This window comes from Belonocnema kinseyi, chromosome 7 (assembly GCF_010883055.1).
Source record: "Belonocnema kinseyi isolate 2016_QV_RU_SX_M_011 chromosome 7, B_treatae_v1, whole genome shotgun sequence".
Classification (NCBI taxonomy): Eukaryota; Metazoa; Arthropoda; class Insecta; order Hymenoptera; family Cynipidae; genus Belonocnema; species Belonocnema kinseyi.
In genome coordinates, this window is record NC_046663.1 from 68,775,854 (window position 1) to 68,791,710 (window position 15,857).

Sequence of the window (15,857 nt, forward strand, 5' to 3'; positions counted from 1 at the left end):
TACAGGGAAATTCCGGTTTCATACTTCTAGACCTGGTATTCCATTTGATTACGAGACAAAAACATACTATTCTTTTGCAGTCATTTTTACCGTACTTAATGCGTAACCGTAAAAGTGCGATAGCTCCGAGTGTTTCTCGCACCACAGAGCATGCAGCCGTGCTATATAACCCCGTTCAGGGCCACACTCGCATCGTAGCACTCTGGCAAGTCGTGATTCAGTAGCTTCTTCCACACAAATGTCGCGAGATCCCGCCGATCCATCGCATTGAATCCATTTTCATTGGCTCCACCAGCTTTAGATTGGTCGGCATTGTTGGCGTTCTGTTGTTTTGAACCGCACTTACTACAACTATGTTTGGTGTTGTCATTGTTGTTCCCACGAGAAGCTAGGGAGAGGGGTTCGTCCATCCTTGTAGAGCCCCGCATGCAAGGATAAGGCTGCGAGATATGCCATCGAGGTATGCCATATATATATGTCATAAGAGCAATCACAGGATTTCGCCGGGAGCGAGTGCTAATCTGAAAAACTGCACCCGATCCCAGCGAAATCGCGATAAAATTTCAGCCACATCCACGTCTCACGACCTGAGATAGGTGGTTACAGTCTATAACGAAATCAATACGACGATCCGGCAAAAATTTCGTGCACCCTGAGGACACGGAGCGACCCTCATTCTTTTCATTCTCCTTGGCTATGATGTTTTTCTCAGCTGGTACCGAAAATTTCTATAACGAACATGGTTCGCTTCTCGAAGTCAAGAAGAACCATGTCAGGCCTCGAGTGTGCAACAGAAACAATTGACGATAATATAATATAATATGCGACACTTCTCATTTTCGACAATTGACTCCATTTCCCTAGGAGCATTCAGAGGGGCGATATTAAGGTTAATGCCGTAAGAGTGACAGAGATATTAATAAAGCACTCTTAGTGCCGCATTGTGCCTTTGGATGTAGTTCGATCCCCCATGAGGTGGACAACTAGATAGTATGTGAGCTAAATGCTCATGGTGTGCATGGTACGCGCTGCAGCTATCATCGGGGATGTCCTGACTCAAAATGTGGCGACGGTATGCTAGGGTGGATATAACACCGTCTTGGCATGCCAAAATGAAACCCTCCGTGCCAGACTTCAAACTGGGTGATTTAAGGAAAGCAAAAGATAGTTAACATGACATTGACTGATCTTCCACATTTATGTGGAAGATGCCGTGCATTCTCTTATCGAGGAGCTGTTCACGGAAGTTTTTCTCTTGTGCTTTCTTAATGACATTTTTATACATTAAAAAATGTTAACATTCCAATTCCGTTTCAGTCGGTGAGATACACATTTTGTACATAAGACAATGCTGATCAACACCGTTTCGTTTAGTCCCTTCTTTGACTACACTTTAATCGCATTCGAATCCTTTCGCTGGCGCTGTACTGATTCCAATCGCTCTCGTTATCATGTTTCGACGTTCTTAAGTATTGAAATGATATATTCAAATATACGATAGAAAATCAATGGAAACGTTTCCATTGTATTCAATTCGAACCTTCTTACCGGGGGGTCAACAAATGAATTAAAGTAGACGGAAATACCTGTAATTTCAACAAAAATACATCCTAACTACAGGGTGGACACGCTGGGCTTACCAAAATGTATGCAACCCCGCATACACTTCCATAAAAATAGCATTAGCGTGTAAGACGGGTTGCATACTTTTTAATAAGCCCCAGCGTGTCAACCCTGTATATTATATCACGTGTTAGCACCAGTCAAAGGTGACCCATTTCGACCTGAAATTACAGGCATATTCCCAGAGTTCAGTTTTTTGTTAATAGCTTGTTTCGGGGTTTTCACAGAAGAAAGTTCCAAGAATAGGAATACAAGACGACTTCATTCTGCGTAAGTAAAAAAAAAAGAGCGTTCTCCCAACAGGTCACGGCCACTGACCTCCCAAATATGCCTATTTCTTGGTCTTTTTCACCGATAAGTATACGGCTTATTCAAACCAGCGTATATACGCTGATTCAGATTTCGAGTGTTCAGTCTTTCGGTGAAAAAGGCCAAAAAATACCAAATTACAGATATTTTTAACACCTTCAATTAATGATTCAACTTTTTCCTTCCCAAAAATCAATATCTTGATCGCAATCTCTCAAAAACATTATTTCGCCAACTTTCAACACTGCACATTTCGCTCTGGCCACATATTCTTGCCTGCAAACCTATAAGCCTTCATCCCAGACAGGAACACTACACGATGGCATACCTCGTTTTCATTCTAAAATTTTGTGGTGAAAAGGCACCTTTTTGATCTTTGTTCCCTGGACTATTTTGAAATCTTCGAAATCTGGTGTACTGCATCCTTGTTAAAATCTTTGAAATTCTTGAAATCTTTTTAAATCCTTATTGATACCTTGAAATATTTGTGAAAACGTTCTTAAGTCTTTTTATTCGTTTGAAATCACTGAAATATTCGTAATCTTTGTTAAATCTTTTGAAATCTTCTAAGAAAAGTTTAATATCGTTTAAAATATTTGAAATGTTTTAAAATCTTTGAAATTTGCTGTACCCTTGTTGACAGCTTTTAAGTCCTTGAAATCTTTGAAATATAAGAGAACTTTATGACATTTTTTGAAAACTTTCGGAAGTCTTTTTAATCTTTTAAAATCTCTCGAATGTTTGAAATCTTTGTTAAATAATTTGAAATCTTCTTTACAAAATTTGGAGATCGTTTAAAATAGAGTGATACGCTCAAGACTGGGTTGATTTTGGGGCTAACCTTGGTGGGGAATTCCCCAGATAGAGGGCCGTTTCGTAGAAAACACTTTTGTTTGTTCACGCCTGACCGATCGCCGCTCACCCCGCGCAGATCCTTTTACTCCTACTTGCGGCTTTTAAGTCCTTGAAAGCTTTGAAAATAAGAATGCTTTAAAATCTTTAAAACTGGTGTACTGTGTATCCTTCTTGAAATTCTTGAAATCTTTTCAAATCCTTATGAATTCTTTGAAATATTTGTGAAAACTTTCGGAAATCTTTTGTAATCGTTTAAAATCTCTAGAATATTTAAAATCTTTGTTAAATCTTTGGAGCACCTTTTTTAAAAAATTTTAATATCGTTTAAAATATTTGAAATTCTTGTATTCTTTTGAAATCCTTATGAAGTCTTTGAAATATTTGTGAAATAATTCTTTCAAAATCATTGGAATATTAGAAATCTTTGTGAAACTTATGAAATCTTCTAAAAACATCAAAATCGTTTAAAATCATTGTACTGTTTTGAAATCTTTTAAATTTGGTGTACATTTTTTTGTATATATCCCTTTTTTAAATCTTTGGAAATCCTTAACAATTCTTTGAAATGTTTGTGAAATCTTTTTTATTCGTTTAAAATCATTGAAATATTTCAAATATTTTTGAAATCTTTTGTAATCCATAACAATTCTTTGAAATATTTTCAAATCTATTGTATTCGTTTAAAATAATTGAAATATTTCAAATCTTTGTGAAATCGTATGAAATCTTCCAACATAATTTTTTTATCATTTCAAATCTTTGAAATCTGATGTACTTGTTGTTACTGATGTAACCCTTGTTGAAATCTTTGAAATTCTCGTATTCTTTAGAAATCTTTATGAACTTTTTATGAAATCTTTGAAACTTTTGTGAAATCTTTGGTATCTTCTTAAAAAAATATAGTTCACCTTGAAATCTTTCGAGATTAAAAATCTTTGTGAAACGTTCGAAATCTTTGTTAAATTTTGGTAAAATTTTTTAATCTAGTGTACACGCCTATTTTGAAACTTTAAAATATTTGCGAAATCACTTGGAATATTTATGAAATCTTTCTGAAATCTTTGTTTGTAAAATCTTTTTATTCGTACTTTTTCAATATTTAAAATCCTTTATACCTTAAAGTATTTAAATATTTTTAAAATTGTTGTGAAATTTTATAACCTTTTGAAATCTGGTGTACACTCAAAAACCGAGAGGTCAACCCCTTGAAAAATTGGCTGTATAGCCGTAACTCATTCTAATTTTGAAAAAAACCTAAATTACGATCAAAATTTTCAACTAATAATTTTTATAATTTGTCAGTTGAATAATACATCAAAATTTATACTTCAATATTCTATATTACCAGTGGAGAAATGAATAATATATAGAATTTTTCACAGTATTAAAGTCTGTTCTTTGCAAGCTATCAAATAATTAGTACAGTCTACAAAAAGTGCCTTGAAATCTCTTTATTTATTCTGTAATAAACAAGAGATAAATTATATGTTTATATATATATTATATGTTTATATCCCATTTAAGTTACTCTTCGCATTTCAATGAAATTACTAATTAAAATTATTTCTTGAAAAAAAGATCCTATTCCATCTTCACTCCATTGGGAATCGAACCACAAAACTTCTGATTTCCGGTCAGTAGCTTTTCCAATTAAGCTATTAGAGGGATAAGAGCTCTTAATTCAAGAAAATAACGCTAATTTTTAGCTAGGTGCTAATGGTACAAGTAACTATTTTTAAATTTATCTGCTATATCATCAGGGATTGTACCTTGCCGACAGTAGATCAACCCTCCAAACCATGAAGGTAGAAAATCTACACAATGTCGATCAAGTTAAGAATCTTCAGTAACAGAAAATGCTTAACATCTTAATAAGACTAGATGGAAAATAATATTTTTTAAATTAAAATTATTTCTTGAAAAAAAGATCCTATTCCATATTCACTCCATTGGGAATCGAAAAATTAGCGTTATTTTCTTGAATTAAGAGTTCTTATTCTGAACCCTCTAATAGCCTTCATTGTCTAAATTGTCTAACCCAAATTCTATTCCAATTTCCTTAGTTATATTTTTAAAAATTTTTTAAGATTCAGTTATATATTGGAAAAGCACCTGACCGGAAATCAGAAGTTTTGTGGTTCGATTCCCAATGGAGGGAAGATGGAATAGGATTTTTTTTTCAAGAAATAATTTTAATTTGAAAAATACTATTTTCCATCTAGTCTTATTAAGACGTTAAACATTTTCTGTTATTGAAGATTTTTAACTTAATCGATATTCTGTAGATTTTCTGCCTTCATGGTTTGGAGGGTTGATCTACTGTCGGTAAGGTACAATATCTGATGATACAGCAAATAAATTTAAAAATGAAATTACTGTTCTAAGAGCGAAGAAAAATTCAAATTCAAGGCTCTCATGAAAAATTCAAGATTTCCAGGTTTTCAAGGTTTATAAAAAATTCAAGGGAAATTCCAGGTTTTCGAAGTTTTCAAGGTTTTCAAGGTCGCTGGACACTAAGGTGGTCCAAAAATGCATTGCAAAATTTTTGTTCGCTCTAGAGGGCAAGTCACCCCCCCCCCCTTCCCAAATTTCCATTTCCAGATAAATAAATCCGTAATTTTTCTATATTTAAACCTTAACACGTATCTCCAACCACATCAAAAATCCCATTTGATTAACATGGGCAAATTTTGGATTTTCGAAAAATTGAACTCATGCTCCAGTGTTTTATCGAAATGCGCCAAGTTTTTTAGGGATTGAAGAGGAGCGTCTACGAGATAAAAGCTTACTGAGTAGCAATTTCTGTCATAATTTTCATACAATGAATTACTAATGGACAATTTGAATATTTTCCATGAATTTTTAAAAAATGTTTAATTGTTAAAATACATGTATCTTACATAAACAATTATTTATTTCCACAAAATGTAGAAAATAATCATATACGCTGATTGAAATGTACTATTTCGTCATTGTTTGGAGTAGTACATTTTTTAAAAACATTATTTAATTATTTAAACAATAAGTTATTTTAGAATTCATAAAATTATTTTTCTAGATGTATTGTGCATAGAGAAAACACATTATCCATTTTTAATCGTTCAAACAAATATAATTTGTTTAAAAAATTATTTTCCAAAAAACATTTATCAAATCTTATTTTTTGAATTAAACAAAATATTGAATGATTTCAAGTAATGGTAAATTATGCTGGAAGCTTTATGTTATTATTTATACAATAAATTATTGTTTTTTAAGCTTCCTTGAAATTGAGTATCGATGGTTTACATATTTTTTACGCACTATCAAATATACCATATTGGTCACAATACAATTTAAATCATAAAAGTATATTTATTATTGCATTCTTCATTTTTGTACAATCTTTACCATGATTATATTATAAAAAAAGTACATTCACTAATGCAAATGATTCAAGTTTCAATATTGTTTCTGAACGCCGTTTATGAGGACGATGTGCTATATTTTAAGTAATTTATAATAATTTAAATAATCAAAATCATAAGGCAAGCCAATTTTGAAATTAAAAAAACAATTTAAAGTGACGAGAATATCAAACGTCTTGAACCAAAGAGCATGAAACAATTATTTGACAGGAAAATTCAGCCCGTCATCACGGCGCATTCACGTAAGTTTTTTTCGCAATTTGTAATCTCGATATCTTTCCTTCAAGAAAATGGATCAGAATGGATGAAAAACGAATATTAATATTATTATTGCTTGCTAACGAGAAATGAGAATAAAAAATAGCACTTACTAAACGTAGTAAAAAATTAAACAATACAGTTTCCAGATATCAGAAAAGAAACATTTGTGTTTCCTAATGAAAAATGTTCATTTATTATTAAAGTTGTAATTTGACTGCATATAAAATGGATTTAGATTATAATTATATTATAGCATTTGAAAGTCTTTCATGAATATCAAGCTGACATACTCTAAGACACCAAAAAATATTAATATATATTTGCGAAAATAATTCTATGTGTTTTATTTTATAGCATTTATCAGAATTTTTAATAGCAAAACTGCTTGAACAAATACAAAATATTTAAACAATGACATGACTTTTTTAACAGAATGTACTACTCGAAATCATTCAATATTATGTTTAATTCAGAAAACACGATTTTAAAAATATTGTTGGAAAAATATTTGTTTCAACAGTTATAAAATGGTTGATGTATTTTTTCTATGCACTATTCAGAAAATTAACTGTGTTTATCCTATTTTATTTCATTTTTTTAAATTAGAAGAAATGTATCAAAATTATGTAATTATTCGACAAAAAGTAGCATTGGATACCAATTTAAGAAAAAATTGGACATCTCTGGTTCAATTTTTAGAAATTTTGTGAATAAATAATAATTCATTGTTTAAATAATTATACAATGTTTTAAAAAAAAAATTAATACTTCAAACAATAACCAAATATTACATTTTAATCAGAAAATAAGATCATTTTTTACATTTTTTGGGAACATATAATTGTTTAAATAAGTTACATATATTTAAAGAATTAAAAATTGTTTAAAAAATCGTGGGAAATATGCAAATTGTATATTAGTAATTATTTGTATGAAAAAGATTACAGGAGTTTCTGAAAATTCCTGCGCTGCGGGGACGGTAAGAGTAGGATCAACAAATAAAAACCTTTAGTATGGTTTTATCTCGTAGACTTTTCCGAAAATCTAAAATTTCTCTATGTTAATCAAGTGCCACTTTGAAGTGCATCTCACGTTCGCAAAATAGATACCATGATGATTTTGTCAGTCAAGATAAAAGTAGACTGCGCAGAGCAAGTTATAAATTATCCCTCGTGACTTTCAAATAGGCTAAATTTTGTATTGCTACTGGATGAATTAAATTAAAAAGCATACCTTTCCTCAACCCCATGTTTCTAAGTTTTATAAATTCATCCCAAGGTCTACCATCGTATTCTTCATTTTTTAAAACAGTCTGAATAGCTTTTCGACCGGATACTGCTATCACATTATTTCTTCCAAGTTTTAAAGCTATTAAATCGCTATTATAAAGACGTGAAAATTCCAAAAGTGCTAAATGTTGGCCTCCACAGTCACGTGAGAATTTACGAAGAAGATGAAGATTTCCAATCAGTGGCCAAGCGAATGGTCCTAGAGAAAGGGACAAATTAAAATTCAAATATTAGAACAAAATTTAAAATAAAAAACACTATGAAAATCAGAAGACCGTTTTCTACTTTTTTTCGATTAATAAAATAGAAGAAAATATTAATCGAATGGCTTGATGGTGTAATAACAATAATAATAATAACCAAAAATCCAACTCTAACCAAAAATGCCTTCGACATGTTGGGCAGTGCAAGCCTGTGACAACATTTCACCACTAAATATATCACAAAAGTGTATTCTATACATTCTTTTTTAAATACTTTTAAGTTTGGATTTTAAAACTAAAATACTCAAGATCTGTCTTACCTGGTGGATACTTCTTCCTTTTCTGGTGGCTCCATGTAAAATTAATAAAGAATAAAACACTCACAACTGCCAATAGCACACTACTAATCATTTTTTTGGTTCAGAAATTTTATGAGCTAATAGAACGGATTCACTATTAAACCAAACGTCATCAGTACAAAATTATTAAAGATATTTGTCAAATTAAAAATAAATAAATGGATTATTCAAGCTAAAAGGCAATATTTTATCGCTATCACAGTTGGATTGGCCCAATTTATATTTTTCCGGCCTAGCATGCTCAGGAACGTGACACCCACTTACACTCAGTTAACCACTTCGTGACACTAGACTCGCCAGTTCTTAATTCTTTGATTAACTTCTAAGGTGATTTCGATTGCTTCCATTATGAGTTTGAGTAACAGTAGCGTAACAAGATCCAAACCATAGTCAATATAGCAATTTATAATCCTTGATATTCAAGATATGATCAGATAAAATTTCGTTGATTATATCCTTAACAACCATAGCTAACTATGATTACCAGAGGGATAAAATTTATACCTGATTTCTTTTATTACACCAAGAAAACTCACAATTTTATTATGAAATTTGCACAACAAAATTTAATTTACTCAGCACATTAAAAAATTGAAAAGGATTTGTTAATCCCTTCAAAGTTAAACGGATTTTTTTCTACAAAAAATTCTTTCGGGTATGAACATACAATTTACAGCACTGCCATTTCTCCGAAAGGCATTCTTTCATCAATCGCTGTACTATTCTTGTCAGGCATGCTATAGTTCTCTATAGTCAAACGGAGGTAAGTCGTTACACGAAAAGTTACTATTTTTTAGTAACGCAAACGACAAAAAAACATTTAAAAAATCCATTTAACTAAATTTTTATTAAAACACAAGCTTTATTTTGTACAGTTTTCTATATACAGTTTCAGAAAAATGAATTTAAAAAAATTTATACATATTTCGCACCTAATTTATAGTGTATTTTTTACACTGTTTCGAAGTCAACTTCCTTACGCGGTTTTTTCTTCGCGACTTTGTTTCCTTTAAAGTTTTCTATTTTCCTTTTCTTCGCTTCCTTCTTTTTCTGTTGTCTCGCAATCTTTCGCTTAGCGGCCAACTCTGGATCCGTGATAGTCTGAGATTAGAAAAATCAGTAATTTAGTTGAAAAGTACCATTTTAACCCAGGAGTTAATTACTCGGATTTTTGGCTTACACTAGATTAGAAGATTGCATGGATTTTATAGATTTTTATAGATTTTATAAAGATTGCATGTACCTTACGAACAATTGTAGAGGCATTAATTTACATTTCCCAGAACAGGATGGCCATTTTAAACAACAAAGAAATTCACCTTCACTCTCGGTTTTTCTAGATTCGCAAACATTTTTCAAGGACAATAAATATAAATTTTTTTTTAATTTTCCATTCAATGCAATAAAAGCTGAGATGCAATTAAAAGCTTTTTAATTGAACAATTTTAAATTAAATGTATTCAAACTGCCCAATTAAAATTTTTAAACTTTTGTAAATTCAACGATTTTACGACTTCAACGATTCGGATTGAGTTCCAAAATCTAAATCCACGTTATCATTTACAATGCTCTAAATTGAAGAAACAGTAAATGGATTTTAAATTTTTTTTAATTTTACCATTTTAAGCAATTTTTAGCTAGAAACATTGAAAACTGAACTATTGCATTTTTCTGTCAACGGAAAAATTCTGAAATTAGAAATTATATTATTTTTATTAGTTTAAGGACCCTAAAAATGCCTCAAAATTCTATTTTTAAATCTTGAAACATTTACATGTTGTTTTACATTTGTACAAATTTTAAATTATTTTTTAATTTTTTCAAAACTTCTAAACACATTTTAAAATGATTGGAATTTTTCCTAATATGTTTAATAATGTTTAATAATTTTTTACAACTTTTTAAATATGCTCTTAAAATTAATTTTTAAACATAAAAAATTATTTTCAATTTTGCTAGAAAATATTTTTTATTCTGAAAGTTATTTCAAAATTCTGAAGAAGCTTCTGAATTTTTTATTCGACATCTCCAAAATCTAAATGTGGTTTTAAATAAGGCCATAAACTCTTTACACTAAAATTTTGGTTGAATAGCCGGATTTTTGCTGGTTTAAATTATTTGAAATAATTTCAAATTTTTAATTAATTTTCAACTTGTTTAAAACTTCTAAATATCCCTTAAACTTTTTTCAACAATTTGACTTACACATTTTTTTTTTTAATAGAACAATTCAATTTCGAAATGTGAAAGTTTAGTTTTTTTATTAGTTTTCAATATTTAATTTATAATTCCTGATTTTAAGCGGACAGTAAAAAAAACAGTTAAAAAAAACTTTAAATTTAGTGGTTTAATAATGGAATATTTTAGACCAAAATAATATTTAAAATTGAATAAAAGCCTTTAATTATGAATATATTACTTTTAAGTTATTTTAAAATTTTAAATATTGTATATAGTTTCAATCGGGAGTTTACATTTAATCAACTAATAAAACTTTCCAATTAAAACAGTTTAAATTCTCGGTCAAAAATAAACTTTTACGGGATTATATGTAATTCGTTAAAGAAAATAATTAGACATAAATCTATTATAGGATAATCAGCATCGAAATAAATAATACGAAAGTATTAAAGGAATTTATGTAAGAAGTAGGTTAAATACACGGGAACGATTTATTTTAGACCACTCATAAATTTCACAAGGAAGTACGCAAAACAGCGATTTTTCACAAATAAAGTATACACAGCAGAAGTTTGAGAGTTCCCTTGGCGACTTGAAAATTGCATTGGAATCTACGAAAATCTTTTGGAATATCTTAAAAACCCATGATACCTTTATAAATATTTTTAGAGCCATTAAAACCTTTAAAATCCGCAAAAATCCCTTCAAATCTTTTACTCTGTTTTGAATTCCTTTAACATTGTTGAGAGCCGTTGAGATCTCTTGAAATAAAATTTAATCTATTCCCTAAAGTTCTCGAGAAAATCGTTAAAATCCCTTAAAATATTTGGAAATTGTAAAAATCCTTTAAAACTCTTTTAATATAAATCAAATTAAACTTATTCATTAATTTTCTCTAGAAAAAAAGTCCCTGGAAATCTATTAGTTCTCTAGGAATAAGTTGAAATTCCTTTGAATATTAATTCAATTGAAGTTATTTATTTAAGTTATCTTAGAAAAAGCCATTGAAGTCCCTAGAAATCTTGAAAATCCCTCGAAACCCTTAGAGATTCAATAAAATCCTTTAAATCTTGTGAAATTCTTTAAAATCTTTCCTTCGAAAATCGTAAAAGTTCATTAAAATAAGTATAAATCATTTGGAATCCCTTAAATATTTAAACTATATTAAGCCTATACATTGAATTTTCCTTTTTAAAAAACGTACAAATTCAGGGACAACTATTTTTTAATTTTCATTTACCGCCTTTCTCCCGGTTCTCCCGTAAATATTCATAATTTCTCCCGGTTTAGAAAAATTAACTCTCTTTGCGAAAACCACAGTTTTTCACATATATAATTAACTGCGGAAATCGATAAGCATCAGTAAACCTTTTTGCAAAAAGCCGATTGACTTTGAATCATATAATAGGTAGGATCAATACATTTTTGTGTGTAATAATAGGAAAAAACAGAGATGCGTTTTATTACACACTAGCAGTGAATGCACGCGCGCACATCGCGCGTTCACTTACCTGGATTTTTATTACCTAACATTGAAAATATGTAAATTTAAAAATACATCATTAAACCAATTTTTTAAAAATATGTTTTAAATATTTTTGAAACAATAATTAATAATTTCGAATTGAAAGTGCCTGAAATGAAAAATATATATCGAACGATTTTGGACAATTTAATTAGAAAAAAAGAGATGAATTGCATAATTTCTAAGTCAAAGCACTAAAAATTAAATATTTAATTTTATTTTGAATTTAAGAATTATGAAATTGAATAATTTCAGGTTAAAATTTCGAAAAAAGGACAATGTCAAAGTTAAAAAATTGATTATTTTAAGATTCCAATTATGGAAATTAAATATTGAAATTTTGAATTTGAATTATTTTAAATTCAATAAAATTAAGAATTAACCATTTAATATTGTAAACAAAATTATGGAATCTTTTAAAGTCAAAGCTTTTGATTATTCTAGCATTTTAAATTGTTATTACATAACAAAATTATAATGTAACATTTAAGCCGATTAGATAAATTTGTATAGAATCAAAAAATGAATTGAATTATTCTATAAAAAAACGTTCAAAATAGATAGCAATTTTAAATGGTAATATTAAAAATGAAAATATGTCTACTCTGGACTGAAAAATTATTATATTAAAACTTTTTTTATACTCAATCCCATTAAAATTTGAACTATTTAAAGTAAATACAAATAGCTTAAAAATGTATCATTTTTAAATCGTTAACTATAATTTCGAAAATTTAACCAATTCTTCTTTTCAAACAAGGAGTTGAACTTGCGACCTAAACAGATGAATTTTTAACGCAAAATATAATACTTGTTATTTCGAAAAAAAAAAAATTGAAAAAATAAAACAGCTGGATTTAACGAAGAAAAAATTATATTTAACAAAACCCATGAATTTTCAACTGAAAAAATTATTTTTATCAGAGGTTCCAAATTCTAGTAAATAGTTTAATGTTCTACCCAAAATGGAATAAACTTTTAGTTAAAAAAATTATTTTCAATAAAAAGAATAATGTTTAACCACACAAATAAATTTTCAACCAAAAGGATGAATCTTCAACGAAGAGGATTAATTTTCTACAAAAATAAAAGATTAATTTTGAACAAAATACATGAATTGTCAACTAAATACTTGAATAACTCCAGGATTTTTCAGCCAAATAGTTGAATTTCTAAATAAATAAGATCAATTTTTGAACAAAGAATGGAATAGTTAAATTTTAAATCAAAGAAGAAAAATGAATTTTCAAGCAAATATTTAAATTATCGACAGAAAAACTAAATTTTTGACTAAAATGATAAATCTTCAACTAATTTTTTTTCAAAGTAGTTAAAGTTTGATCAAATAGTTTAATTTTCTACCAAATTGTTTATTTTCAACAGAAACAGGGCAATTTTGAATTAGACAGTTGGATTTTAAAAAATCTGCCCGCATCGCGGGTACATTCTCTTCGCGCGCTGCGCGCGCGGCTCGTAAATTTGAGCGCGACTGCGGCGCGCGTCTGTTGGTTCTCGCGCTTCGCGCTCAATGATGAATTTACCTCGCGTTTCGCGCTCGATATTGTATTTACCTCGCGCAAGGAGCTCGATCTCTCTGCACAGACTTTTTCAAAAACTAAAGGTGAAAGTATCGATAACAGTAATTTGGTGATTGTGAATTCTCTTTTGTTAAAGCTCTTTCGGCTTTAACGAACACATTCTCAACACGTATCTCGTGCTTCGCACTCGAGTTTATCTATGGAATTTTATATCATTCCCGTTTAAACAATGCGCATTCTTTTTAAAAAATTTGGTTATTCAACGTTTTATTGCAACTTTTGTCGTTTTTCCATAAACTGAATTTTCTCATTTCCAATGTTTTCTTTATGATTATATTTGAGAATATTTGAAACACTGAAAAAATGTTGCATAAAAAAATGTAACTTTTGGATTTTCCCTTATTTTGTATGCTCTAAACATTTATTTTTTGATTTATCAAGAAAATTTAAAAAGTTGTTATGATTATCTTCTAGTGCAATTAGGAATCAAAATTTTTCTTCTCTTGCCATTTTTTCATATCGTTCGTTAATTGGCTTAAAAGGTTTATTTTCGTGCATTTTTTGAAATTTTGTAAATGCTATAACTCTCATAATTTTTAATTTTACGGAAAAAGTAATTAGATAAATTGTGCGACATTTTAAATACTATGAATAACCCTACATAGAATTCTTAAATTTTAAAAAACTGGTCTCAAAAATAGATAAAAGGCACTCACTTTTTGAATTTTTATCCATAATGGCTGACTAACAAACTTAACGTTTAGTTTAGGACATTTAAAGAGTGTACTAGAGGCCAATCTAATAGAATTATTTTTTCACAAGGTATCGTGCTGACAGACAGGCACAAATACATACATTTAGACAGACACATTCATAAAAACCTATTTTTCCGATTTAGGGTGACTCAAAACGTGGAAATCTGACCAAAACTGGAGGCGGGTTGTTAAGTTTTACACATATCGAATACCTTCTCTGATGAAAATGTAAAAAAAAAAAACCATTTATAACCATTTTTTGCCCTACCTTCGGTGAAAAAATGTTATCTATTTATTTTGGCTTACCTTGTGTCGTGTCTAAAAATTGGATTTTTGTATTTTCAATGTTTTTTTTTTGTAAATAAAACAAAAACTACGTGTCCTATAAAAAAGTGATTAATAACAAATTTGTAGATATTTTTTGGGTGCACAATGTTTGTCTTATCATTTTTTTTCCTATCTTGCATAGTTTGACCGCGCGGTCAAAATATGAATTTTTCGAAAAAATTCAAAAAGTTGATATAATAATCTCGTAGGGCTATCGAAAAGTAACATTTTTCTTTTCAAATACTATGAACAACTGTACACAGAATTTTTGAATCATGAAAAAATTTGTACTCAAAAATTTTTAAAATGGGCTCACTTTTAGTATTTTTATACTAAATGTCTGACTAACGAACTTGGCATTTAGCTTAGAACACTAAAAAAAAGTGTACCAAAAGTCAATTTAATAGATTAATTTTTTTCAAAAGTGTCGTGCTCACAGGCAGACAGACATAAAGACAGACATAACGACAGACAGACATACATATAGACACATTCGTGAAAACCTGTTTTTCGGATTCAGGGTGTCTCAAAACGTGGACCTTTTGACAAAAACTAGGGAGGTCAAATTTTATACAAATCTAATACCTTCTCTGATGAGAATGTAAAAATGATTTATTTGTCACGAATAATTTTTTGATAGTTCTTTTTTTAGTTTAAATAATTAAAAAATAGCATTAAACTTAAATTTTTTGAAACCCCACACATGAGACGAAAAATAAATTAAAAGACAAAAGTTTCGGTAAGAAAGTGCCCACGCAGCGGGCAAATTTTTTTGACTCTTTAATTACGTTTTTCATGATTAAAGCCAAAACTACGCATCCTATCAAAAAGTGGTTAAGAACAAATTTGTAGATCTTTTTCAAATGCACAATTTGTGTGTATTTATCTTTTATCGTATTTTGCACAGTTTGTCCGAAAAATGTAATTTTTGGATTTTTCATTATTTTGTCTGCTGTCAAAATTTGACTTTTGGTAACGTACTTGGCCTTTAGTTTGGGACACTAAACGAGTGTGTCAAAGGGCAATCTGATAGATTAATTTCTTCAAAAGTTATCGTGTCCAAAGACAGACATACAGGCAGACATACAGACAGACAGATATATAGACATACATACAAACATACAGACATATATCCAGACGTACAGACAGACACACAAATTCATAAAAAAACCTGTTTTTCGGATTCAGGGTGTCTCAAAACGTGGACATTTGACAAAAACGGGGG

At 29.5% G+C, this 15,857-nt stretch overlaps 2 protein-coding genes across 2 annotated transcripts in view; both read right to left on the reverse strand.

Moving 5' to 3' along the window:
* Positions 1-8,733, reverse strand: part of LOC117177386 (probable cytochrome P450 305a1) — a 32,693-nt gene extending 23,960 nt beyond the window's left edge. The window contains exons 1-2 of the mRNA XM_033368037.1: positions 8,268-8,733; positions 7,689-7,943 (exon numbers count right to left, since the gene is read on the reverse strand). Coding sequence (XP_033223928.1) covers positions 7,689-7,943; positions 8,268-8,358 — 346 coding nt within the window. The 5' untranslated portion in view covers positions 8,359-8,733. The remainder of the gene's footprint in view (positions 1-7,688; positions 7,944-8,267) is intronic.
* A 401-nt stretch (positions 8,734-9,134) lies between these two features.
* Positions 9,135-15,857, reverse strand: part of LOC117176129 (small subunit processome component 20 homolog) — a 34,457-nt gene continuing 27,734 nt past the window's right edge. Inside the window, exon 6 of the mRNA XM_033366198.1 lies at positions 9,135-9,407. Within this exon, the coding sequence (XP_033222089.1) occupies positions 9,258-9,407 (150 nt within the window). The 3' untranslated portion in view covers positions 9,135-9,257. The remainder of the gene's footprint in view (positions 9,408-15,857) is intronic.